At 38.8% G+C, this 26,782-nt stretch overlaps 1 protein-coding gene and 1 pseudogene across 4 annotated transcripts in view; one reads left to right on the top strand and one right to left on the bottom strand.

Annotated features, from left to right (window-relative positions):
- Positions 1-4,841: 4,841 nt before the first annotated feature.
- Positions 4,842-26,782, top strand: part of UBE2K (ubiquitin conjugating enzyme E2 K) — a 73,762-nt gene continuing 51,821 nt past the window's right edge. Inside the window, exon 1 of one of the 3 annotated variants that reach the window (XM_082390780.1) lies at positions 4,842-5,127. In XM_082390780.1, coding sequence (XP_082246906.1) covers positions 5,065-5,127 — 63 coding nt within the window. In that variant the 5' untranslated portion in view covers positions 4,842-5,064. The remainder of the gene's footprint in view (positions 5,128-26,782) is intronic. The other 2 variants (XM_082390782.1, XM_082390781.1) reach the window with 2 other exon arrangements.
- Positions 5,867-26,778, bottom strand: LOC309628093 (polyglutamylase complex subunit TTLL1-like; annotated as a pseudogene). The gene is made up of 2 exons: positions 16,375-26,778; positions 5,867-16,048 (listed from the first exon to the last, which is right to left on the bottom strand). The product of its transcript is annotated as a polyglutamylase complex subunit TTLL1-like (transcript).

Below are 26,782 nucleotides of genomic sequence, written 5' to 3'. Positions count from 1 at the left end.
TGCATTTAGAACAGGAAATTTGAATCTGCAGAGCAGTAATAGTAACTAGCAGGAGCTACAAAAAGGAAGACTTGCACAGTTCCAGTGTAGGCGAGTATTATCAGGGGTCAGCAAAGCACAATTATCCCTTGTCACGTTTCTTTTTATGCGCTTCAACACATCAAAACACATTGTTCTGTTAGAGACATCAGAAGAGTTACCAGATGAACTTGCCTCCATCCATCTAAAGCCAATTTCACAACGTTCACATAAATAATGTTTACATATATTATATATTCTGAAATTGGGAAACTTTTTAGATCTAAATCTCATGCTTAAGCAGCACAGTATACTCAGATGTTCTCCTTTACACTCTTCAAAAATATTGAGGATTCCAAAAAGCATTTGTTTACGTGGGTTAAACAACATTATGTTCGAAATTAAAACTGAGAAGTTATTGAAACATTTATTAATAACTATAATAAACTATAATAAAATCCATACATGCTTATATAAATAGTATAACTTCAGTGAAAAATAACTATATTTCCCAAACAAAATCTCTTTAATGCCTGGCTTAATAGAACACAGCTGGATTTTCATGTATGTCTTTGCATTCAATATGTTGCACATGTTGTTTTGGTTGAAGTACATGAAGAAAATCCAGCCTCACACAGATACGTAGTTGGAAAGGGAAATAATATTTTAATAACTTTTTTCAGATAACTAAATCTAGACAAATGGTAGTTTCTCAAAGGTTAGGTGCAATACGGAATCTGAAATGTTATGAACTTTTTGTATTCTGTTACATTAAAATCCATTGGTCTGTCTTGATCCTTGAATGGATGTTTTACCCATGCATGATTTTGTGACATCATGCATTGGTCATTTGGAAACTATTGCCTCACTAATTTATGCAGATCTTCCAAATGTTGACATACTTCATTGCATAATTTCTAGCAATCACATTTGTTAATATCACTCAATTTAATCAGAATGGTCTTTAAGCATATTGGGAAGCCGTCAAGTCACAGTGGCAGATATGTTTTCTGAAACTCTAATTTTCTAATGCCTTAGGAGTTAGGAAAAGAAAATGTTAGAACCTATTTGCCTTTGTATCATTTAAAAAATATCTGTGTGGTTTATAATGTACATATATTATATGTGTAGAACTTCCTGTATATAAGTTGTTAAAAAATAAGATGCATATTAAAAAGTTTTCTTATGGGTTAAAAAAAAAAACCTCTAATTTTCAGTTGAAAGCTTGAATTTTATCATTTCAACAAATTCTGCCAGTTGTTTTCCTTGACATGATAGGCTTACCTTGTTCATTTTTGATAAAATGCCTGCCAAATACCCAACTCTTAATAAACATAGTTTGTCTCAATCATTATTTTAAGTAAAAATGGTGTTCCATGAAAAAAGCGGCTAAGTTCAGCTTGCAACGCAACCATTTGCGCAAGTGCTTTACCATGAACTTTGGTATGCAGAAGTCCTTTATGTACCTTTCCCATGTATCATACAGAATATTAAGACATGTACTTTAAAGTTGAAGTTTAATAAAATTAATAATTTCTGGGGCATCCCTGGTGGTGCAGTGGTTACGAATCCGCCTGCCAGTGCAGGGCACACGGGTGTGAGACTTGGACTGGGAAGATCCCACATGCCGCGGAGCAACTATGCCGGTGCGCCAAGACTACTGAGCCTGCGCTCTAGAGCCTGAGCCTATGCGCCACAACTAATGAAGGCTGCGTGCCTAGAGCCCGTGCTCCGAGAAGCCACTGCAGTGAGAAGCCCACGCACCGCAATGAAGGGTAGCCCCCGCTCGCCACAACTAGAGAAAGCCCGTGCGCAGCAATGAAGACCCAACGCAGCCAAAAATAAATAAAAATAAAATAAATAAATTAAAAAAAATTCTATTGCTTCACTGAATACATTCTAAAGTGAAACTGGCATTTTCAAATAGTGAGTGTATGGCATTAGTAAAATTATTACTAGTACAGTAATTTTTTGCATACTACTGCTTCTACATCATCAGTGCATATGTCAACACAGTAAAAAGGCAAATAATATCTTAGTTTTATTATGATAATAGTTTGGGCATTGCACATTGACTCCTGAAGACATCTCAGGGGCCCCCCAGGTGCCTTCAGACTATACTTTGAGATGAATTTTTCCTTATCCTTGCTAGAATGCAAATCCTTTTACGATTCGAGGGGTTTTTTGGTCTTGTTCACTAGTATGCCTCCAGGGCTTAGATTATGCCTGGCACATAGTAGGCATTCAATAATTATTTGTTTAATTAATTATGTAATGAAGTAAGCAATCAGAACTAGATCATCATAGTGAAGAGCTTATAATCTGCATTACTGGAAACTCATTTTTAAAAAATTAGTTTTGAACAGGTAAAATTTACAATAGGATACATGATGAAAAGTCTCCCACTTTGCCTTCCCCAAGGAACTTAAGTTGCTTTCTCAGAGATAACCACTGCTGTCAGTTTCTTTTTTTTTCTTTTTAATGTTCTGTACATTTTTATTTTATTTATTTATTTATTTTCATTGGGGTACAGTTGTTTTACAATGATGCTGTCAGTTTCTGATGTATTTTTCCAGTGATATTTTATGGATTCACAAGCATATACACAAGCATATTCCTTTCTTCTATCACATACTTTGTGGTATACTACACACAATCTGGATTGAATAGTGATTTTTTTTAAATAAAATTTTTCTTTTGGAATAATTTTGTATTTATAGAAAAGTTTTAAAGAATCTTGTATACTCTACTCACTTCTACTACTGTTAGCATCTTACATAATCATAGTACCATGTCAAAACTAGGAAATTAACATCTCTACAATACTACTAACTAAATTACAGAATTTATTCAGATTTCACTAATTATGTCCTTTTGGTTCTAGGGTCCAATCCAGGATACCACATTGCTTTTAGCATAATGCTCTTTTTCCCTTAGAATGTATTTTGAGGATCGTCTCAGGTCAGTTTATATGCAGTTGCCTCATTCTCTGGAAGGACTGTAAAAATGGACTGAAAGTGGAATTTCAGGACCAATGATTATGTGCATTTAAAAATTACCAAACCTCTCTTCCCCAAAGAAATTAGCATACCCTTCTAATTAGTCTCCCTGTGATTTGAGTGTTGTAAATTTCTTTGAAGTTCCAAGATTAATATTGGGGACTGAATGAAGGTGATAAATGTAAAGTATTCAGAAAAATTTTGCACACTTCGAAATAACTATTTTTAATCTACTGGCACAAATTCACATAGCATTGCATGATTTATACATTATACCAATAATTTATTGGGCCATGACCCACATGTATAGTCGGTTCCTGTTAGGACCACTAGGGGGCTCTGCTGGAAGGGTTTTACAGTTACGTTAGCCCATTTAGGAGAATGTTTCGAGATGATGTTTTAGATTTCTGAACTCTTAAAACTTGAAAGAGGTCATCTCATCCAGCTTCCTTATTTTGCAGAAGAGGAAACCAAGTTTGGCCGAGAGAGCTGGTATGGAGGAGAGCTAGAATTTAAAATCCCCTCTTGGTTCCCACGGCAGGAGTTCAATAAATTCTTTTTTGCCATGTGCCTCCACTGAATGATTCACCCCCAGTGGCTATTTTCTTTTTTACTGCCACAATTTTAGTAATTTTTGCTAAGACGGTGTATTTATGATATTCTTCTAATAGGACACTCTACTGATTGGTTAGGTGAAAGAAATGCAAGAAATATAAACTTCTAAATAAACGTTATTACTTATTACAAAATGTTTTCTATTCAAAGCATCCCTCAGCATCAAAACCATATTAGTTACTGGAAGCCCTAGCAACCACTTTCAAATTTACTTTCCACTTAAAACATTTTACTCTTATCTTTACTCATTTATTCATTCAATATTTATTGACTGCCTACTAGCTCCAGACACTGTTGTAGACCTTAGGCTTACAGAAGCTGCCCTTCGTCCCCAAGAAGCATCTATTTCTCCATTGTTCACTTTATAAACTATTTTTACAGGCCTTAGTTCAGTGGTTCTCATAGTGTGGTCCCTGAACCAGCAGCAGGAGCAGAAGCACCTGGGAACTTGTTAAAAATGCAAATTATTAGGCCCACACTCCACTTCAGCAATCTTTTTTGTTGTTGTTGTTTTTAAACAAGCTCTCCAGGGATTCTGATGTACATTCCAGTTTAAAAACTATGGTTTTAGTTCCACGGCTTGGCATCAATTATCTAAGTAGGTCAAAGATCAACATCCGGCTTCTGAACTCTCAGGCATCTCCGTGGAGTAGCGGTCTCAGATGCAACTGAGACCCAACAATGACCATACTTAATTTAATGATTTGTTGTACCTGGAAAGATCCTGGGATGATTGTAGTAACAGTATTATAATGGCTTAAGAACAAAAACGAACCGCAGTGGATGTTCTTTACCAATAGAAAATGGGCCGGACTGAGTTCCGGGGCAGTGTTTTCAGACACTAGACACAGCCGGCTACATTAATCCCGTGGGTTCTGGGTCTGGCTGAGTCAGGGCGGCGCTCTGAGCCGAGTGGGGCCGCGTGAACCGGTCAGGTTGGATTCGAACCTTCGGTTAGAGACTAAATTCTGGAAGCCTCGACCATATCACATTGGTTCGTACAGAAGAGGAGGCGCCGGAGAGGACCGGGGAGGCCCCGGTAGCGCCAGCCGGCCGGCGCAGAAGCCACACCCTCCTGGCCCCAAACGCCGGCAGGGCGGAGCCACGCGGCCGCAGTTCGGGCAGAGACGCGAGGCGCGGCGCAGCGCGGCGCGGGTTCGCGACTGAGGCGTAAGGGGCTACGACGGCAGCGGCTGCGCCGCCCGGCCGGGTCAGCGTCGTACGCATGCGCGGACCCGGCGCCATTTTGGTGGCCGGGCGCGGAGGTGATTCCACACTCAGGAGAGCGCGGCGGCCGGGGTGGAGTTGGCAGCGTTCGTGTGCTGGGGTGTGAATCGCAGAGGGAGGAGGCGGTGGAGGAAGAGGTGGCGGCGGTGGCGGTGGTCGTAGCGGTGGCGGAGGAGGCGGGTACGAATCAGCTGCGGGCGGAGACATGGCCAACATCGCGGTGCAGCGAATCAAGCGGGAGTTCAAGGAGGTGCTGAAGAGCGAGGAGGTCAGAAATGAACTACCGGACGTCCCCCACCTCAGCCCAGGGCGGGAGGGCCCTTCCAGTGGCGACCCCAATATCCCTGGTAACCCCCGGGTGGCCGCCTTTGCTGCCACCGTTCTGCTTGTGGGGAAGCAGCAGTCTCCCCCTCCTTCCGCCGTTTTCCCCTCCCCTCCCAGGGCCCTGGGATGGACGGTCTCGCGGGCGGGTGGTCTGGGGAGGAATACGGTTTTGGGGGGCGGATGGAGGAGGGGCGCTTATCGGCGTGGTGTGAGCTCTAGAGAGAGCCCCAAGGCAGTGGCAACAGCTGGAAGTGTGGCTGTAGGGTGGGGAGGGAGCAGGCCGAGCCTGAGAAAACCCGGGAAGTGGGTTGGGGGAAGGGGAAAGGTGGTAACTGGATCCGGAGAGCCGCGCTGTCCAAAGGCCCACTCTTTTTAAGGGTATTCTGGGTTATAACCGGTCTGGCCGCCACGGTCCTTTTCTTAGGGAAGGAGCGATGCGAGTCCTTAGGTATTGATGAAAGAAGGACGTTCAGAGTTACTCCCTCTCAGTTCGGTATTGGGAGAGAAGAGAAGACATAATGGGGTACTATCTTCTTTGAGTGGGGGGGGCGGGATAAGGGAATTTTTACCTGAGATAGGAAATTAATTCCATATTAGACCGTTATCTCATTTCTACTTACCCCGACATCTAGGCCTCTTTTCGATTGACATCTAAAGCTTTTTGACTGGGTAAAGGTAAGCTGTTTGGTGTATTAAAGACATTTAAATATTTTTAGCTAGGATTAGGAAAAAATAATGGAGTGTACGAGAAGCTTATTTCAAAATACTGTCTACAAGTTACAGAGTGTCCCAAGACAGTGCCTCTGTGACACTGTTGTGTTGTGCCATGAAACTTCACTATGATGTCCTTCATAGTTAACTTCATTATGAAGTCCCTCATAGTTAACTTGATTCTTACTTTTGAGGAACATCCCTATTAAAAAACATGAGGTTTCAGCAGATTAATACATTGTTATATTTCCTTATTAAGAAAGTAGGTTTATCCCAAAATATTTATATCTGAAATGATTAAAAAAATTTTTGTCTTAATCTGCTCTTGAGTCCTTTGGAAATTTTAGATACTCTAGTATTAGCCGCACTTATTAATGTAAGATATTTAAAGTGTTATAGTAATTTGACTCAAAATTATGAACGTATCAGTACAGGTTTTTTTTTCATACCCAAATCAAGAAGAATGCTAGGTTGTTTTCCTCCTTGGATTCAACAAAGAAAGATTAAAAATACTGAATGGTTATTTTCAAGATATCACATATCATTATTGGATGTATTATTGCTATTTGTATTTTACTCTTACATTGGTACTTTAATGATCTCAATGATTTGTGAAATTCAGCATTCTAAGTGTGTGATGAGTTACTAACATAAGTCTGATAGCAGTTGAACTTTGAGTCTAAAGTGATTATGTATTTTTCCAGCTAGACATGGAGAAAATTCTTTAAGATTATTTAAAAATGCCAAATCCTAGCAGATTTATTGAATGTAATAGTATATAAGTAATGATTGGTTTTACAGAGCATGTGTATGTACTCTGACCTCTGTATTTGTTCAAGTGCCAAAACTCTGAATGGAAGGATGACTTTGTATTTTTGTGGTACAGTGCAGAAAAAGAGTCGTAAATGCCTGTACTGATATACAATGAAACAGTGATTCTAAGTTTTTCTCTAAGAAAATATATTCCAGGACAGTTGACATATATCTTCCTAATGAAAGTTTGCAGCTAATATTGTTGCCAGTAGCCTAAAACATTTCTTCTATAATACGGTTGTACAAGCCTGAAACTTAATATAAGACTTTAATGCGTTATTTTCTATTAATTAAAAGTGGTAAGTTACTGCTCTCATAATTCATATAGTCTCTGCATTATGTGAGGTGACTTTTCACCATGATATTCTTAGTACTTAAATTGATGCTTAAAAGAAATCTTGTATTGCTATACTAATGCATATTGTTAAAATAATACAGTTCTATATTAAGTAAGGGATGATGAAGCCTTGCTTCAAGTGACATAGTGTTTCAGAGGAAGAAAACAGAAAATACAAACAGGCAAATTATTTTTTTAAGAACAGTACCTTTATAAATCTGGAATGAAACTTCTTCCAGAAAGTAAGTTAAAAGAACATTTAGGAAAGGGTCAGATATTGGAATATATAACCAGTAAATAGCTTTATTTTCACCAATATTTTATTTAATTGATATTTTACTAGGTCCAGTTCTATAAGTGGATTATGTTGATTATTTTCAACTCGTAGAAGAACTTGTAGTACAGTCCACGTGTTTCCTTTTTATGTATGTAAATGCAGTATTTGAGTGGCTGGTCAAGTAATCAAGTATTTCCTCATGTAAATCTCCATTTTTAGGAAAGTTTATTTCATATGTTTGTGTTTACTAAGACTCCTGATTGATTTTAAGGATTTTTTTCCCCCCTTTTAAGTGCTTTAGTAAAGATAGCTGACATTTGCTGAATTCTGGCCATAAGAAGTAGTAAGTGGCCACTGTTGGAGTGTGTTGTTAATTAAAATATAGCCTCCAAGATAAATTAAATGTGAAAAGCACAGTGCAGAATAGTGGGAGGAGGCCACCATTTGTGTCAGAAGTGGGAGAATAGGTTATTTGTTTGTATAGGTGAAAGGATTAATGAGAAATTGGTAACATTGATTGCTTGTCTGTCGGAGAATTGGGTGTCTGGGGCAACAGGCATCAAAAGATCCCTTTTGAATTTTGAGTCATGCTAATATGTTATTTACTCAAAATAAATAAACCATGTAGGCCTTTTTTCCTGAGACTGTGTTTGGAAGTCTGTCCTTTATGTATCAGGTTTATTTAAATCTGAGTGTGAATTTTAAGTAATGTTTCAAAGTTGCTAGGCATGGAAAACTGATTTAAAGTACATTTTATAGTTATTTTTGAGTTGAAGTACATAAGTGAGTTGTTGCTTACGAGGATAGAATAAAACTATAATCTGTATTCATAGGTTGTATTATTATTTACTATCAATTATTATTGGTATAAACAATTAACCACCATTTGTAGAGGAGCTCTCAGTTCCATTTGTTTATATACATTATTGCTAATTCTCAAGAACAGGTCTTTGAATTAGATTTGTTATTTCTTAGATGAGAAAATTGAGATTCAGAGAAGTTCAATTATTTGTCCACAAATGTATAGCTTTGAGATGTAGATCTAAGTCTGCTTGTGTTTATATTGTACCATGCTGTCATGACTTGCCAAAGGTAGGCGTACTTTTAATTATTTAAAAATAATTGAACCTGGTTTGTATTACTGATTAAAGGATTTAAACACAACCTAATTTAATTGTTAGTTTAAACATTAAAATAAGTGTTACCTGTAATTAAATGTTTACTTGCATTTCAATATGGAAAATATTTTTAAATTTGATGTTCAGTGAAGTAAAATGCCCTTAAGTCAGTGCACATACTCTTGCTTGTTCTTGAGCTGTATGGTACCTGTAGGTTTTTTCATATTGTAGCTGCACTTTGCTAACTAGGATTTTCTAGGATTCTCATAGGGAATATTTAAATCTATGGCATTAACAAATTGGTTTCATGAAAACTACTATTGTATACATTTTCCTTAAGTATTTAAATGGATTTTTGTATCTTTTATTTTAAATTTTATATATTTGATTATTCTGTGTAGAACTAGTTGCAAATCTTTAGAAGAAAGTCTCTTGATTTCTGTAGACCATGCAACGTTGGCACTATGTGGGGCATGTGGGGCAGATAATGAATTCTTTGTTGTGGGTGGTTCTCCTGTGCATTGTAGGATGTTTAGCACTATCCCTGACTAATAGCACTAGATGCCAATAGCACAGGCAATCCTCCCTCCACCTCCCTACCCTCTCCCTGCCAATCATATCAACTAAAAATGTCTCCAGACTTTGCCAAATGCTGAGAACCACTGCTGTAGACAGAACTCTTTAGAAGAACATTTAAGACTGTTAACTAGGTAGGATGTGTAGTATAATTTCTCTAAAAGATGAATGAATGGAAGTAAAGGTACAAAAAATTATATAGCATGGCTACTACTAGGTTTGAATGTTCTGTTTTTGTTTTAAGACTTTGCCCCTTATTAATTAATTATCATCATTTTCTTTTAAACTTTTTCCTTTTTGATTTAAGGAAAAAGGTGAAATTTCCTGCTATAAACTAATGTTACCAGAATTTGAACAATTTTTTACGAATAGAAAAGTGGTGTGTTTTTACAGCTATGTAAATTATAGTTCAGTGTAACTTATTTAGATAGTGTGCCTTAAGAGGTTCTGGGTGTAGGTTGAGCAAGGAAAGTGTTATAGATTGAGTTAAAAAAAACCAACAACTTAAAAAGCCTGTCCAAGTAATACTCTTTGGGGTGCATTTCTCTTCTTCTCTCTTTTTTTTTTTTTAGTTATTATAAAGGCTTTGATCTCTGTCCCTCAGGCACAGAGTTAGATGCATTTGGGATCCCTTTGCAGGTCACCCCTTTGTAAAGAATATATATTCTTATTTCTCAGTAAATATATTATCAGCAGTTATTGAGCATATTGACAACAGCTCTAAAAGACTTACCTGGTTGGAGGTAGATAAAAATGTTAGATGCAAAGAATCAATGCTGTGGGAGTTCTGAGGGTATGTGTATGTAGGGAGGTTCTTGAGCTAGGTTCCAAAGGAAAGTTAAGACTGACTTGGAATTTCAGGAGACAGTCATAAAGGAATTACAGGAATACTGTCATTTACAAGTAAATGATCTCTTCTGTAGATGCCTGAACTGGAACTAGGGAGCAGGGTTATGGACAAAATTAGGCAAGAAACACATTTTTATATATATGTGTGTATATATATATATTTGTATATTTATTTTAACATCTTTATTGGGGTATAATTGCTTTACAGTGGTGTGTTAGGTTCTGCTTTATAACAAAGTGAATCAGCTATACATATACACATATCCCCATATCTCCTCCCTCTTGCGTCTCCCTCCCACCCTCCCTATCCCACCCCTCTAGGTGGTCGCATTTATATATTTATAAAAAAAAGGTTGCACAGCTCTGATATACACAAACATAGTTGTGGAGTTAGAACACATAAGTTTTCTTTGGAGAAAAAAAACACCTTTTTCATATCAAAGTAATAAATGGTAATATACAAAGTACATACAATAAAGTGTGACCAGCACCCAAAACAATATTACCAGCACCAGCAGAATCCCCACACCCCACCCCTTTCCAGTCATTTTCCTGGTTTTTAATAGCACAGACTAGCTTTGAGTATGTTTTTTTGTTTTTTGCTTTGAGTATGTTTGAGTAAAAGGATAGACATAAGAGCATATACTATATGATTTCATTTTAAAGGTTTTCAAAAGATGACTTTCAAAATCTTTGTTCAAAACATGCATTAACAGTGTCTTAGAAAATGTGTTGAATGTTAAAGTTGAAAGAGACCTTAGATCTAGGCCAAAAACTTCATCTATAAGATCAGGAAACTGAGGCCTAGAGAGATTGATTGTTGCTCAGTGACTCAAATCTGGTTTATGGTGAACTTCACCCAAGCTTTTGGCATACCAGTTTACTCCAACCATTATATGTGGTTGCTTTATGGGACTATACTTTTCATAAACAATACCATAAAAGCTGAATGCTAATAAAACTAAGTACAACAGTGGGTGACAGTTCAATATTGAGTATTGTATTTAAATATATTTTGCTTTTCTCTCTTGGTGTGAGAAAAGTTTGCCAGGAGGCAGATATACTTACTTCCCCAAGCATAATGTAGTGAGTTTAGCTTAGTGATTAAGAGTGTAGGCTTTGGAATTAGATTTGTGTTCAGTCCTGGCTTTTCTGCTTAATACCTACAGCACTGACTGTTTCAGCTTTCTTATCTGTAAATAGGGAGATCAAGAGAGGCTTTACAGTGCTTAGAGCAATGCTTGGAACATTCAGTAAATGGATAGCTGCTAAGATGTCAAAATTAATTGTACTTTCATACTCTGCTTATTGTTGTCCTTGGACCATAAAGGTTTCCTTCAATGGTTTAGTGAAAGCTCTACACGAATTTGCCTCCAGAAAAGGCTTAACATGATGAGGGACTTTAGTACTTCTGATATTGTTTCTTTGTGTGCAAATAACCTATGGAGGCTGGTGGCCAAGGGGAATACAAAAGAATATATGTGGGCTTTGTTCTGAAGATGTTAGTTAGTCTTTCCTTAGGAGACAGTTATGAATTGGAGAGAAGTTTGTGTTAAAATGACCTTTCTGAGTGAAAAAGAAGTAAATTATTTGGGAGCCTTTCATATAATATGGAGTAATGGGATTATTTTGGATTTCTTGACATGGCTCTGGTCTCCTTTAACTGGACCATGGAATCCATATGCTAATCCTCTGGTGTGTAATCTTGAATTCCTTTGTAAAATCCCTATTTTAAAGTTGGGTCTTGGAAACTAGAAAGTCGTGGTCACATCCATTGACATCCGTCATATGTTCTGTTATGTAATTCTGAAAAGGTGAGACAAGTTCATTTCATTCAAAACCCTTGTCCTTTCCCTCCCTTTAGTTCTTTGCTTTTACTGCAAATTTAACATTTATTTATTTATTTTGGCTGCTCTGGGTCTTAGTTGTGGCACGTCATCTTTAGTTGCGGCATGTGGACTACTTAGTTGTGGCACGCATGCGGGATCTAGTTCCCCGGCCAGGGATTGAACCTGGGCCTCCTGCACTGGGAGCATGGAGTCTTACCCACTGGACCACCAAGGAAGTGCCTTTACTGCAAATTTAAAACAGTAACTACCTGTAGTTGAATGTCTACTGTCCGATATTTTATATATATGACAGCCTTATGAGATGGGTGTTAATTCTTGTTTTATGGATTAGAAAGTTGCAGCTCTGAAGAAATTAAGTAATTTTCCTCAGTGTCGAGTAACTTCGTGGAACAGGGGTTTAAAACCAGGTCTCTGACTCTGTTTACTGGTTATGGTGGAAAGAATAGAGTATAATCATATCTGTTGCTTGCTTCCTATCCATTATCTTTAAAGATGTTTTAAAAAATTATATTTTAGACTTAGAAGTTAAGAAATAATATATGAACATCTTTATATCCACAGTCCAGATTTAATAGATCTTAACTCATGCTGGGTTTAGCTCCTCCTCCACCTGCGCAAGAAATAAAACATACAGACAAAGCTCATTCTGTTCTCTTTCCTTCTTGTAAGTAACCACTATGCTGGGGTTGAGTACATCCCCCCATTCATATTTTTGTTTTTACTATTGATAAACACAGTATTTTTGAGTGTAAAATCACTTTTTAGTATTTTAAACTTTTAAAAAAATTTTTTTCATAGATGGTTATAATATTCTACATCTCCTGCAACTTTTCTTCTCAACGTTGTTTTTTGAGATTTATCTGTGACAATGCATATTGCTCTAGTTCTTCAGTTTTAAACTACAGTTGACCCTTGGCCAACATGGGTTTGAACTGCATGAATCTGTTTATATGTGGATTTTTTTCCATAGTAAATACTGCAGTACTATACAATCCACTGTTGATTGAATGTGTAGATGTGGAGGAACTGGGTATATGGAGGGCCAACTATAAGTTATACTTCAATTTTTGTCTGAGCAGGGGGTCGGTATCCCTAACCCCCCTCGTTGTTCAAGGGTCTACTACGTAGAGTATTTCGTGTCACAGTTTTTAAAATTCATTCTCTTATTGATGGCGTGTAGTTCCAACTTTTAGAAATTATAAAAAAGGATGCATTGAACATTATTATAGTTGTTTTCTTGGGCACATAAGGGTTTTATAGGAAGTAGACTTTCAGGAGCTGAGTGTATTTGCATCTTCTGCATGACTCGATATTGCATCATTGTTCTCCCAATGATTGTATCAATTTACACTTGCTGTAGAAGTAAATAAGAATTCTAGGGACCTGACATTTGGAAGGTTTAGATTTTTGTCAGTCTGATGGATATGAAATGGTAGTTTATTTTAATTTTCATTTCCCTTGTCAATAGAGAGATTAAGCATGTTTTTGTGTTTATTGGCCATAAGTCTTTCTTTTGTAAAATTAGTGTTTGCATTCCTTACCCATTTTTAAGAATTTGTGTGGTTTGTATTTTTCTTATTGATCTGTAAGAATTCTTTATCTGTATAATTTTCTCTATTTCTGTTATGTGGCTTAATTTCTAACTGTCTTATCTTTTTTTATGCTCTTTTTTAAAAAATTGTGGTAAATAATATCATAAAACTTTTCATTGTATTTTTAAAAAATATTTATTTATTTTGCTGCATTGGGGTCTTAGTTGTGGCACGTGGCGTCTTCGTTGCCGCATGCGGGATCTTTTAGTTGCAGCATGCAGGCTCTAGTTCCCTGACCAGGGATCAAACCTGGGCCCCCTGCATTGGGAGCGAGGAGTCTTAACTGCGGGATCACCAGGGAAGTCCCTCATCCTGTATATATTTAAGTGCACAATTTCAGTGGCATTAAGTACATTCACATTGTTGTACAACCAATACCACCATCCATCTCTAAGACTTTACTTTCTGTAAAACTGAAACTCTGTACCCATTAAACACTAACTCCTTACTTCTCAATGATCAACCCCTGGCAGTTACCATTCTATTGAATATTTTCTGTCTCTATGAATTTGATTATTATACATTATTTGTTCTGCTGGCTTATTTCACTTAACTTTATTGTATCTTTGATCTAACTGAGTTTACTTTTAAAGTAGTCAAATTTGTCTGTCTTTTCCTATGTGGTGTGGTTTTTTGTTTTTGTTTTTTTAAATAAATTTTATTTATTTATTTATTTATTTATTTATGGCTATGTTGGGTCTTCGTTTCTGTGTGAGGGCTTCCTCTAGTTGCGGCAAGTGGGGGCCACTCTTCATCGCGGTGTGCGGGCCTCTCACTATCGTGGCCTCTCTTGCTGCGGAGCACAGGCTCCAGATGTGCAGGCTCAGTAGTTGTGGCTCACAGGCCCAGCTGCTCCGCGGCATGCGGGATCTTCCCAGACCGGGGCTCGGACCCGTGTCCCCTGCATTGGCAGGCAGATTCTCAACCACTATGCCACCAGGGAAGCCCTATGGTGTGGTTTTTGTATTTTGTTTAAGGAATCTTTTCCTACTCTGGTTATCATAAAGATATTCTTCTGTATTTGGTTCTTAAAAGTTAATTCATTCTTTAACTTCTGTACTCAGGTTTCTTCTGTCTCTATCATATCATATTGAAACTACTTTTCCAGGCATTACCAATATCTTCTAAATTGTGAAACGAAAAGTAACTTTTCAGCAATTGTCCATTTTGTACATCTTTCTTCCACGTTTCCAGTTCCATCTTAGAGCTTTCCCCTTTCAGTTATTCTGATACGACTTTTCTGGTTTTTCTTCAACTTCTCTTACTACCCTTTGTAAGTTACTGATTTCGTCCTCCATCCCCCATTTATCTCCTGAATCTTTGTTTCCGCTTTTGCGTGTTTTGTTAATCATCTTAGGTCAGGTTTTCATTTCTCAGATGGACTATTTATATTAAAATAGTTTGCTTATTTACATTTAGTTCTCTGCCTTTGGTCTGTCCCAACTTCTAATTCAACTGGCGCCATGCCACTGGATTTAAATTTTTTTTTTTCTTTAACTTTCCAAAGAAGTGCTTTTATTACAGGGTTTAGGAAAAGAAAAAAGCTCTAGAAAAAGGAAATTTCCAAAATAGGTCTTCAGCAAGGGTGGGTGCAGTGACAAGTCCAGGCTGGAGTCTTGCTCTCACTAGAGGTCACTTCCGGGTTGTGAGGACGGTCCTCCTGGAGTCTCTCAATCGGCCCCCTCTGGGCCCCAGCGACTGGCCCGGCGGACTTCTCAGCCCTTGGTCAGCTTTGTCGCCCTGTGCCAGCTCCTCGTCATACAGAATTTCATAATTGCCAAGGACTTTCTTTGGGGGTGACTTGTTTCATTTACAGTCTGGAATTTCAACGTTAGGGACCGCGATGTTGAGGGTGTCATTAATCAGGTTATACTTAAGGATTTGGTCGTTGGCAGTGTGGAGGTGAGGGATGGGTACGTGTTCACCTCAATCAGCCAGGGCTTCAGCTTGTCGTCGATGATGATGTCGTAGCTGTAGCACTCAAAGCAGTGTTTGTCGTTGTTCATCATGGGTGCCACGGCCTTCAGGGACTGCATGAAGATCCAGTGGATCTCGTTGAACAGCTTGCTGGTCACCTCCTCGCCTCAGGTGCTCTCCAGGTAGAGCCGCAGGTTGTTCACGGTCCACGTGCCCCCATCCCCCCGTGGATTTGGTTGTAGTCCTCCCATGTTTCTGAATGGCAACGTTGGTGAGATGAACAAGCATGTTATCCAGCTCACTGGTACTCGGGGTGTATTTTACTGTGCAAAAGCAGCAAAATCCAAGTTTATGCATGTAGTAGCGCAGTGGACGGTACGTAGACACCAGAACATACAAGCGCAGGTCAAACTTCCTGCCGCCGATTAGTAACGGGTTGTTAATGTACAGAGAGATCACGTAGGCTTCCTTGGTAGACTGAGTCATGAACAAAGATGTTTTGCTGTCCCAGGAGCACTTTTGATTTGCGAGAGCTTGTTGATCAGAAAGATGCCCTTTCCCTGAGCTTTGCCACAAGGTTTCATGATCCAGGTGCTGGAGGGGCTTTTCCTGAACTCCACGAACAGGTTGTAGTCGGCGGGCAGCATGTAGGTGACGGGGACGAAGTCCAGGTAGAGGTGTTTCCCACTTTCGTCCTTCTCTACTAAAGGACTTCCTTTCTTCTCCAGCTCTTTCCTGTTATCTTTTGATGTTTTTCAGCATCAGATCCTTCTGCGTCAGTTCATAGTGGTTCAGGAAATGGTTGACTATTTGATCATCTGAGAGCTGGTAGCCAGTTTTTTTTTTTTTTTTTAATAGCTACTTTATTTATTTATTTATTTATTTATTTTTGGCTGTGTTGGGTCTTCGTTTCGTGCGAGGGCTTTCTCTAGTTGCGGCAAGCGGGGGCCACTCTTCATCACGGTGCGTGGGCCTTTCACTATCGCGGCCCCTCCCATTGCGGGGCACAGGCTCCAGACGCGCAGGCTCAGTAGTTGTGGCTCACGGACCCAGTTGCTCCGCGGCATGTGGGATCTTCCCAGACCAGGGCTCGAACCCGTGTCCCCTGCATTGGCAGGCAGATTCTCAACCACTGCGCCACCAGGGAAGCCCTGGTAGCCAGTTTTGACACTAAAAACGTTGTGGATGGTTTGCTTGCTCTTCCAGTAAAAATTCCAGTCCTCGTTTTCTGTCACTTGGACCCATCCTCTCTTTTCAAAGTTATTTATCAGCACCGACTTCTCGATATCAGTGACCTATTTCACTTTTCCTGCCATAATCCATAGGTACTTATGGAGCCAACGGGAACGTCCAATTTCTTTTCAGTTTCCCGCAGATTTGACTTGGATTCTCACCTGATGTCAGATTGTTTTCCTGTGACTTCCTCCTGTGGGGCGCACAGCACGGAGGAGCGCCCAGGAGCGTGGAGGATGGTGGCCCCGCACCGCGGTGCGGCCCCGCCTCCCTGGATTTAATTTTTAAAAGGTTATTTTGTCATTTTCCTTTACATTGTCTACCCCCTATTGCATGAAGTCAAAACCTTTTTACTGTTGTTCTAGCCTACCTTTCCTGACTTATTTCTTGTCAAGTCTCAACTTAGTTGTATGCCTGAACATACCTCAGACCCTCACTCTTCCTCCAGCCTTTAGCTATATTGAGTTGTTCTGTCTGCTTGGAATAAGTCCTTAGCCTCCTTTCTTTGCCTTTTGAAAAACTTACTTCTTCTAAAATGCCATTCCTGATAAGCTTTTCTTTTTTCTTTTTTCTTTTTTTAAAATTTATTTATTTATTTGTTTTTGGCTGCACTGGGTCTTCATTGCGGTGCGCGGGCTTCTCATTGCGGTGGCTTCTCTTGTTGCGGAGCATAGGCTCTAGGTGTGAGGGCTTCAGTAGTTGTGGCTCACAGGCTCTAGAGCACAGGCTCAGTAGTTGTGGTGCACGGGCTTAGTTGCTCCGCAGCGTGTGGAGTCTTCCCGGACCAGGGCTCGAACCCGTGTTCCCTGCATTAGCACTGCACCATCAGGGAAGCTTTTCTTGAACCCACAGTTTACCTTTTTTCTCCAGTATCACTTTGTTGGGATTTTTTTAGAGCGGTTATTATATTTTTGGTAATTGTATATATGTCTTTTTGCTCCTGCTAGATCACTGGGCTCCTTGAGGATTCTTATTCATCTTTTTCTCTTCAGCATCCAGTATGGTGCCTGAAATGTATTAGGCTTAGTAACATTTAAAGTATGCCACCCCACCCCCACCCACCCACCGCCCAAATCTTTGATAGGTGTCTAATCTTTTGGAGCTATTGCTGAAAGTGCTCTTTGCCTAGGTTTAGGACAGGTCTGTGTTACTCTGTTCATTATTTTTAGTCTTTGTGTGATTATGGATTTTTCTAGTGATTACAAATGCAGGGCTAGCTACCATATGTAGCCTTTTCTCTCAAGTGACTGTGGGATGCTTTACTTCTAGGTTTCTTTGATTCATGTGAACCATCCTATTTGGGATTGGTGTACTTAATTGTGGGTTGTCTGATACTGTTGCTTTTCAACAGTGATATAGAACACTTTGTGCTTCATTTTTCTTAAGTCATTCTGTAGTAGTAGTGTATTCCTTTATTTTTAAAATATATGTATAGAATATACTGCAGTTTATGCATCTGTGCATTGGATATTTGGTTATTTCCAGTTTCTTGCTGGTACAAATGTGCAAGAATTTAGTGTGTACTGCTAGGTTAGATTTTAGAGGGTTATATATGTCAGACTTTTTTTAACGTCTCTTGGCTTGGTCATACTTTGATTATATCCTTAGGTGTTTACTTACGTGCTTTATCTCCATCTGTCTGATGGAACCGTGAATGTGTGTCACTGAGGACATAGACCTGTCTTACTGATTTTTCCATCCTCCATTGCTTAGCACATTGCCTGGTGAGCAGGAGGCATTTGTTTTCCTGAGTGAGTTTCAGTATTTCTTAAGCTCCAGGGAGCTAATCTCCAAGCACTATGAAAGTAATACCTTTCATCCTGCTTCTGGAAGAATTGAATATGTTGATAAAGGTGGCCGCCAGTGAAGTTGGGTTTCTGTTGATAATGTAGTCAGGTCCTGAATTGGGATGGTATACTGTCCAAGGTCAAAACTGGGGAAATAAGATGGTGGGAAGAGAATCTTTTTTGCTTTATTTTGTAGTTTTCCCCTTTGAAGATCTCAGGGGGCATCTATTTAGAAGTATATATGACATCATCTGTATCCTGTGGTTTAAACTCTTTAGTTAACTCTACATTTTTCTTCATTTATTCAACAAATATTTATTGAATGCCATCTGTGTTTGTTAATAAGCTAGACATGGTCCATGCTGTTATGGAGTAAATTATGGTCCAGTAGGATGGTGAGACATTGAACAGCTAGTTATGTTTGTTGAGTTTAAGTAAGGAGAACTGTGAGGGTGAGGTAACCTGAACTCAGGGAAAGAGTTCCTTGGGAATAACCCTTAAACTAATACTTGGGAGGATAAATTGGAATTAACTTAGTCATATATTAGGATGATCAACTCTTACATGCACATAGAAAGCTAATAATTATATAGTCAAGAATGTAAACCATTTAATTGCTTTTCTCTTTTAAATAGTCAAAATTCTGTGAATATAAAAGTAACAAACTTATTAAACTTTGAAAAATACAGGGAACTATATCATAAAGTAAAAATTATCGGTAATCTCACTCCCAGAGATAATTCTTTTCTTTAAAAAATGTCTATGAAATATTTCACATATACAGAGATACATCTTAATTTTGGTATTCCTTTCATTTTATCTATGTATGTACATATATATACATATTTAGAATTTTTTGGGGTGGGGGAGCGTTGAATACAATTCCCATGGGACTTTAAAGCGAAATCTGTAATTTTTAATCATTTGAAGTTGTTTTTCCCTATTAGACTCCAAGCTTCTCAAGGGTAGGCATCATGGCCCATCCATCTTTGTATTATCAGTACCAAGAGCTCTTTAACAGATATTTGAGGGCTCCCTCTATGGTAGGCACCATGATATGTGTTGGGGATATAGTAATGAGTGGGATAAGGGAAGACAGACAAATAAGTAATAAATGCAGTGCGGAGCTGTATAATAATATTGTCCAGATGAAATTAATTGGTTGTTTTTGATTGGGTGTTCAGAAAAGGCTTATCCTAGAATTGTAAACTTAAATTGAGATCTGAATGTTAAAAGCACGTCACTAGGGGAAGAACAGTCCAGATCAGAGGAAACTGTTAATGTAAAAGCTCTAAAGTGGGAATGAATTTGCTATGTGTAAGCAACCAAAAGGAGGTTGTTGTGGCTGGAGTATTGTGGGTAAGGGAGGAGAATGGTGCAAGATGAAGTTGGAGATGTAGGTGGGAGCCAGATCACACACAAGCCATTTGAGGATTTAAAGCAAACGACAGAATTTGTGTTTTTAAAAGATCACTTTGGCTGCTGTGGAGAATGAATTGACCCTGAAGATATGAGGAAACGTTTACTACTTAAAGGTTGAGTTTTGCTGGATATAACAAAAGAAACAGTAGTAGTGATTGAAATAAATAGGAAAAGTCTGGAGGGAAAGTATCCCAAAGTTGCTTGGTTAGGGGCTTTATAGTGTTAATAGTCTACTTCTAACTTTCAGGTTACTATTCTTAGGAGTTTGACCCTTGTCCCTAAACTCTCAGAATGGCTATCAGAGGACCAGGCAGCCTATCTGAATTTCAAAAAGGGAAAGGCACCAGGCACTGCCAGCGGAGTTCACTCCCTTTAAAGAGATATCTGAGGTTCCATTCAGTGACCTCTCTTTTTATTTTTTTATTCACCAGTGTCATAATCACTTCTTGGTTTAAGGCAGGCTAGGAAATGTTTGTTAGCTGAGCACATTGCTCCCCAATTAAAATGAGGGTTTTGTTAGTAAGGAAGGAGAAGGAAATTTGTTAGGCACTTCCCATGTGGGGTTGGGGATAGGAGGCAGGAATGAACTCAGGAAGATCATTTGGGAAGCCTTTCTAGGTAGCCTAGGCAAGACATGATTGTAGCTTGGGGTTAGGGTAGAATAGAGGGGGCTTAAGAGAAGTGTTTGGGTTATGTTTTAAGAGTGGAGTCACCAGAGCTTGCTGATGGTGTAGAGAAATAATGAAGCAGGAAAAACACCTAGATTTTTGTCTTTTGCAACTAGATAGATGGTGGTGCTAATTTCTGAGTTGAGGAGTGGGAAGAGCACACTGGAGGTGGGGAGGATAAGAATTTAAGCAGTTCATTATGTGAGTGGAGGTTAGATCTGAAGAGAGATTTGGCATCATAGATACATAGATGGTATAATTTGAAGCTTAGACTGGGTAACTTAACTCTAGGAGAATTTGGTTAGAAAAGGAGGGGTCTAGGACAAAATCTGGTTTTTGTCCTGGTTCCATAGCACATGTTGAAGTTGAATTGATGAGAACCAACAAAGGAGAGCATGGTGTCATTGAAGCCAAGAGAAGACAGAGTTCCAAGAAGAGGGTGGTCAACTTTATCATGCTGCTTAAATGGGAGAAATGACTGTTGAATTTGCAGTGTGATCATTGGTGACCTTGACTGGAATATTTTCATTGGAATGGTGTGCATGTGTTATTGGGGTGGATTGTTAAGAGGAATGAGATGAGGAACTGGCAACTATGGTCAACTTTTTAAAGGAGTTTTGCTTTTACAGGGAAGGAGAGAAGCGGGGGAGCTGGAGAAGACCATGGCTTCAGAGATCTTTAAAAAAAAAAATTTCTAGTAGATATTAGAGTATGTTTGTATGTTGATGGATGGGAGAAATTGATTATGCTAGAGAGAGGAGTAACTGAAGGAGCAAAGTCCTTGAGAAGAACAGGGGGTGGTGTTCCTAACATAAGTGGAAGGATTAATCTTTAATAGGATCAGAGACACTTAGGGCAATGTTAAGTTTCCATTTGGGATTTGTGGTTTTCACTTGAACATAAGACCGCTTAATGGTGGTTGTTCCCTGCTCCCTCCCCCAGCAGTGCTGCTTGGGGAAGACACAGGAAGTTTTTTTTTTTTTTTTTTTTTTTTTTTTAGTTAATTGGGGAATGAATTTAATTAGCATTAGGGCTTTGCCATATGAGTACACTGCAGGAAGAAAGGTATCAAGGTTGTCAAGAGTATTTGCAAGGGAGTGATTATAATGAATGCCCAAGGAATCTAAACTGGCTAAGGAGGAAGTGAGGACCTTAAAGGTGATTGATAATGAGGGAGAGTCAGGGAGAGTGGTTCTGTTTTGATGAAGCCAGCTAATAGCTGGGTTTGGGGTACCAAAGTGAATTTATTTAATCCATGGAGGTTGGGAATCTGAGAAACTTGAAGTGGATTTCGGAGAAGGTGCAGGTTTAGGTGACGACAAAATCAAGAGTATGATTATGGGGATAAGAGCTTACAGTCTGTTAATATTTGTTGGGAACACAGGCAGTCTTAATCCTGTCTCCTTGCTCATCTATGAGAATTGAGAAGAAATGTACAAAGATGACAAATTAGGCAACAGTCTCATCAACCACAGATAGCTGTTGATATAAACAGCCTTTTAATCAAATCAGGATCTTTGTATGTATACTGTTTTATATCTTTTTCCTGTTAATATATCTTGTGTTTTCTTCAGGGCATTAAATATTCTTTTTAAATATTTACTGTTTAACTTGAGTATTAGAATTAAATAGTATTTACATATTAATGTTTAGTACTGCCTGCCTAAACCATTCTTTTGTCGAACATTTATAAATTGTTTCTATTTTTTCTTGTTATAACCTTTCCTGCTGAAAGGCATATCTTTACATAATACTTTTTTAAAAAATAAATTTATTTATTTTTGGCTGCATTGGGTCTTCGTTGCTGTGCACGGGCTTTCTCTTGTTGCGGTGAGCAAGGGCTACTCTTCATTGCGTTGTGCGGGCTTCTCATTGCGGTGGCTTCTCTTGTTGCGGAGCACCGGCTCTAGGCACACGGACTTCAGTAGTTGTGGTTCGCGGGCTCTAGAGCGCAGGCCCAGTAGTTGTAGCGCACAGGCTTAGTTGCTCCGCAACATGTGGGATCTTCCCAGACCAGGGATTGAACCTGTGTCCCCCGCTTTGGCAGGCGGATTCTTAACCCGCTGCACCACCAGGGACGTCCCATAATACTTTTTATCTGAGTTTATTTCCATAAGATAGATTACTGGAAGAAAATTACTAGGTCATAGTATCTGAACTTATGACCAAGGTGTTTTCTAGGAAGTTTGTTGTAAATTGCTCTAGTACTGGCACTGTATGAGGCAGCCCATTTCATCATATTCTCACCATTAATACAACCTTTTTTTTTAAAGTCAGATAGAAAAATTAACTGTCCCATTTTATCTGTTTATTTAACTTTTTTTTTTTGAAAAACATTGAGTTTATTTAGATAAACATTTGACCAAGCCCTAGTTTATCCAGTGAACTTGAGTAAGTTCTATGAACTAGACATTTTATGGGCAAGTAAGTGGCAGAAAAAATAAAAAAAAATTCATTTAACTTTTTATTAAGAAAATTTTCAAGTGGAAGAGTTGAAAGAACAGTATGCCTCTGTCATCACTGCCTAGATTCAACAATTGTTAATGCTGCTGTTATGAAGATAATTCACTACCAAAAGCTGAGCATGCATCTCCTCTAAATAGCATTCTTTTACATAACCACAGTATCATTATTCTACCTAAAAAAATTGTTAATTCCTTAGTATCTAATATTCATATTTTCCATATCTCCCTAGTTACTTAAAAAAATGTCTTTTATAGTTTTTTGGATTTTTTTTTTTGAAGAATCCGCTTAAGGTTTACACATTGCATATGAATGTAGTATTTTTGCTTGTTTGTTTGGGGTTTTTTTTTTGGCTTGCGGGATCTTGGTTCCTGGACCAGGGATTGAACCCTGGTAATGGCAGTGAAAGCACTGAGTCCTAGCCAGGGGATTCCCTGAATGTAGTTTTTAGTCTTTTAAAATTTATGATGGTTCTCCTGCACACACCTCCATTTTTAATTCTGGAGATTTCCTCATGGTGATGCTTTAACTTGTATTTCTTATAAACTGGGAGTTTAGGTATAAAGGTTTGACTGGATTAGCAGGTTAAACATTTTTGGCAAGACTCCAAGTGTAATGTCGGTACTTCATATTGAATCATGTTAATATATGTGTAATATCAGGTTTTTGCACTGTTCGTGATGTCAGGTCACTTGTGTAATCACTTGATTAAGGTGGGAGCCACAAGATCTCTTCGTGAAGGTATATTTTATTCCTTTTGCAGTTCGCAAGTAAACTGAAGTTAATGCTTTGGTTCTTTGCAAATATCTTACTCTTTAGTATCCTTTCACCTGATAAGGATCATCATCCATTGATTTTCCTAATTGTCAACTTTATATTTACCTAGCTAGAATTCTTCGAGAAAGAAGAGCTTTCCATCATTAACTGGGATGAAAATTACTTATTATCAGAGTATAGATTTGGTGTAATAGTCACCTCCTATGGCAACAAATGATTTTCCTCTTTCTCTTTTTTTTAAATATTTTAATTTATTATTTTTGGCTGCATTGGGTCTTCGTTGCTGCATGTGGGCTTTCTCTCGTTGTGGCAAACAGCGCTTCTCATTGCGGTGGCTTCTCGTGTTGCGGAACACGGGGTCTAGGCGTGCGGGCTTCAGTAGTTGCAGCACGAGGGCTTCAGTAGTTGTGGGCTCTAGAGTGCAGGCTCAGTAGTTGTGGTGCACAGGCGTAATTGCTCCGCGGCATGTGGGATCTTCCCGGACCAGGGATTGAACCCGTGTCCCCTGCACTGGCAGGCGGATTCTTAACCACTTCGCCACCAGAGAAGTCCCCTTTTCTCTTTTTTTAATCAGCGTGTGGATGTCTTAGCCCGTGCTGCCACAGCAAAATACCATAGACTGGGTGGCATAAACCACAGAAATACATTTTCTCACAGTTCTGGAGGCAGGGGACTTCAAGTCATAGCTGTGGAAGTAATTTGAGATTGGTCTCTGTTTGAAATTCTTGTGGTTAAAATACGTTTATGCAAAATAAGTTTGTCTATGTTTGATTTTATAGAAGAGTTTGTGTTTAGGTGGAAGGATTACTGTAAGTAGTAGCAGTGATGGCAAATATTCTTACCCCTTTTTTTAAGGAAAACATAGTTTTGCCTCAAGTTTAGATAATATATATCCTTTGTCACTTTAACATCTGTATTTGTCAAATTAAGGCATTTCCAAATACCTTTTTGATAAAAATTTTCATGGAATTGTATTCTTGAATTTTTGGAATAAACCCCTCTTGGTCATAGTGAATAGTACTTAAATTTGTTATGGTATGTTAACCAAGATTTTGTTGAGAATTGTGTAACTTTTTAGTGAGACTAGCCTGTGTTTGTTCAGAATTGTGCTAGCTGAGTTTGGGGGATCAAAGCCATTGTTTGTCCTATAAAATGTGTTTGTAATCATTCTGTCCCTTTCATTGTTTTGAAACAGTGTGGGATCATTTTTTGTAAAGTGGAATGTATGTTTGAGAACCAGGTGGCTTTTTAGAGAGTGGTTGCTAAATTTTTGTCAGTTTAGGTATTTTAAAAAAAATCTCTTGGGACTTCCCTGGCGGTCCAGTGGTTAAGACTTCGCATTCCAATGCAGGGGGGTGCGGGTTCAGTCCCTGGTCGGGGGAGGTGAGATCCCACATGCCTTGTGGCCAAAAAACCAAAACATAAAACAGAAGCAGTATTATAACAAATTCAATAAAAATGGTCCACATCAAAAAAAAAATCTCTTATTTAAGATATTACATTTCACTTATTATTTATGATCTGTTTTTAATGTGTAGTAAACACAGGATATGGTTTATCTCATTTTTTAAAGGTTTTTTAAAAAAATTATTTATTTATTTATTTCTACTTTTTTTTTTTTTTGGGGGGGGCTGCATCCGGTCTTTGTTGTGGCGTTCCTTACGGCACTTGGGCTTCTCTCTAGTTGTGGCGCACAGGCTCCAGGGCGTGCGGACGCAGTAGTTGTGGTACATGGGCTTAGTTTCTCCACGACACGTGGGATCTTAGTTCCCCAACTAGGGATCAAACCCACGTCCCCTGCATTGGAAGGTGGATTCTTTACCACTGGACTACAAGGGAAGTCTCGGTTTATCTCGTTTTTTAGTTTCCTGTCTCTTTGTTCCTTTTAGTTTACTTATTCTGTATTTTATCAGTTGAGCCCATGACTTTTTTTTTTTTTTTAATTTATTTATTTATGGCTGTGTTGGGTCTTTGTTTCTGTGCGAGGGCCCTCCCTAGTTGTGGCAAGCGGGGGCCACTATTCATCGCGGTGCGCGGGCCTCTCACCATCGCAGCCTCTCGTTGTGGAGCACAGGCTCCAGACGCGCAGGCTCAGTAGTTGTGGCTCACGGGCCCAGTTGCTCCGCGGCATGCGGGATCCTCCCAGACCAGGGCTCGAACCCGTGTCCCCTGCATTGGCAGGCAGATCCTCAACCACTGCGCCACCAGGGAAGCCCCGAGCCCATGACTTTTTGGTTTTATTTATTTTATTTCATTGAGTCACTAGTTCCATTGTTTTTCTTCCTTTTTGTTTGGTTCAGTTCTTTAGTTTTTGGTTTTTTTTCCTTTTTGCTGTCAGTACTTTGAACCCTTTAAAATTCCTTCTTAAATTTTCTTAGGTGACATAGGAGTTTGGAAAGTTAAAAGTTGTTTTAAATTACTTAAGAGTACAGAGTCTCATTGTTAAAATTTTTCAATTACAGAAATATACAGAGTAAAAGTTTTCGTTACCCATCCACCCTTTCCTTCCTTCCCTCAATCCTAATCCTCTCTTTCAGAAGGAAACTTTAACAACTTTTTCTATGCATCTACATATTCAGAAAACATAGGAACTTGTAGTTTGTTGACTGAAAAAAAAATACACAACCTAGAAGTTGAGAATTATGTTTTATTTGGCGGGTTTTCCAAGGACTTAAGCATGGAAGATAGCCTCTCAGATTGCTCTGAGGAACTGGTCCAAAGAGATAAGGGAGGAGCCAGGACTTATAGGAGTTTTGCAACAAAAACCAGGTAGTGGGAACATCAAAAGATTACCGTTAATTAAAGAAAACCAGATATCTCAAGGTAATGAATTTAACACTTTTCTATGTATGGGAAGATTCGAGAGTTTGGGCTCATTGAAATCGTTCCTTTGATATGCACCTTAACTATTTAGGGCCTGTATGTATCCTGCTTTTTTCCATCCTGAATCCCCTCAGGGTACACCGTCAGGACTGGGTGCAGTGGCTGAATGCTAGATGGCTGCAACATCCTTTGTTTACTGATACTGCAAGCAGTATTTTTCGTCGACAAGTTTATGAACTTTCATAAATACAAACAAGAGTACAGACACACTAAAAGTTATTTTAGCTCTGTGTGATGATAGATGTTGTAAAGGAAAGCTTGTGCAGTATCACAAGACTTTTGAACAAAGAGATCTAAGAACAGCCTTCTGACACCTGATTAGTTGG

Source organism: Balaenoptera borealis (genome assembly GCF_965194805.1).
Source record: "Balaenoptera borealis genome assembly, chromosome: 4".
NCBI classification, from domain to species: domain Eukaryota; kingdom Metazoa; phylum Chordata; class Mammalia; order Artiodactyla; family Balaenopteridae; genus Balaenoptera; species Balaenoptera borealis.
Note: the sequence above shows the minus strand (reverse complement) of the source record. Positions and strands in the feature narration are given on the sequence as shown.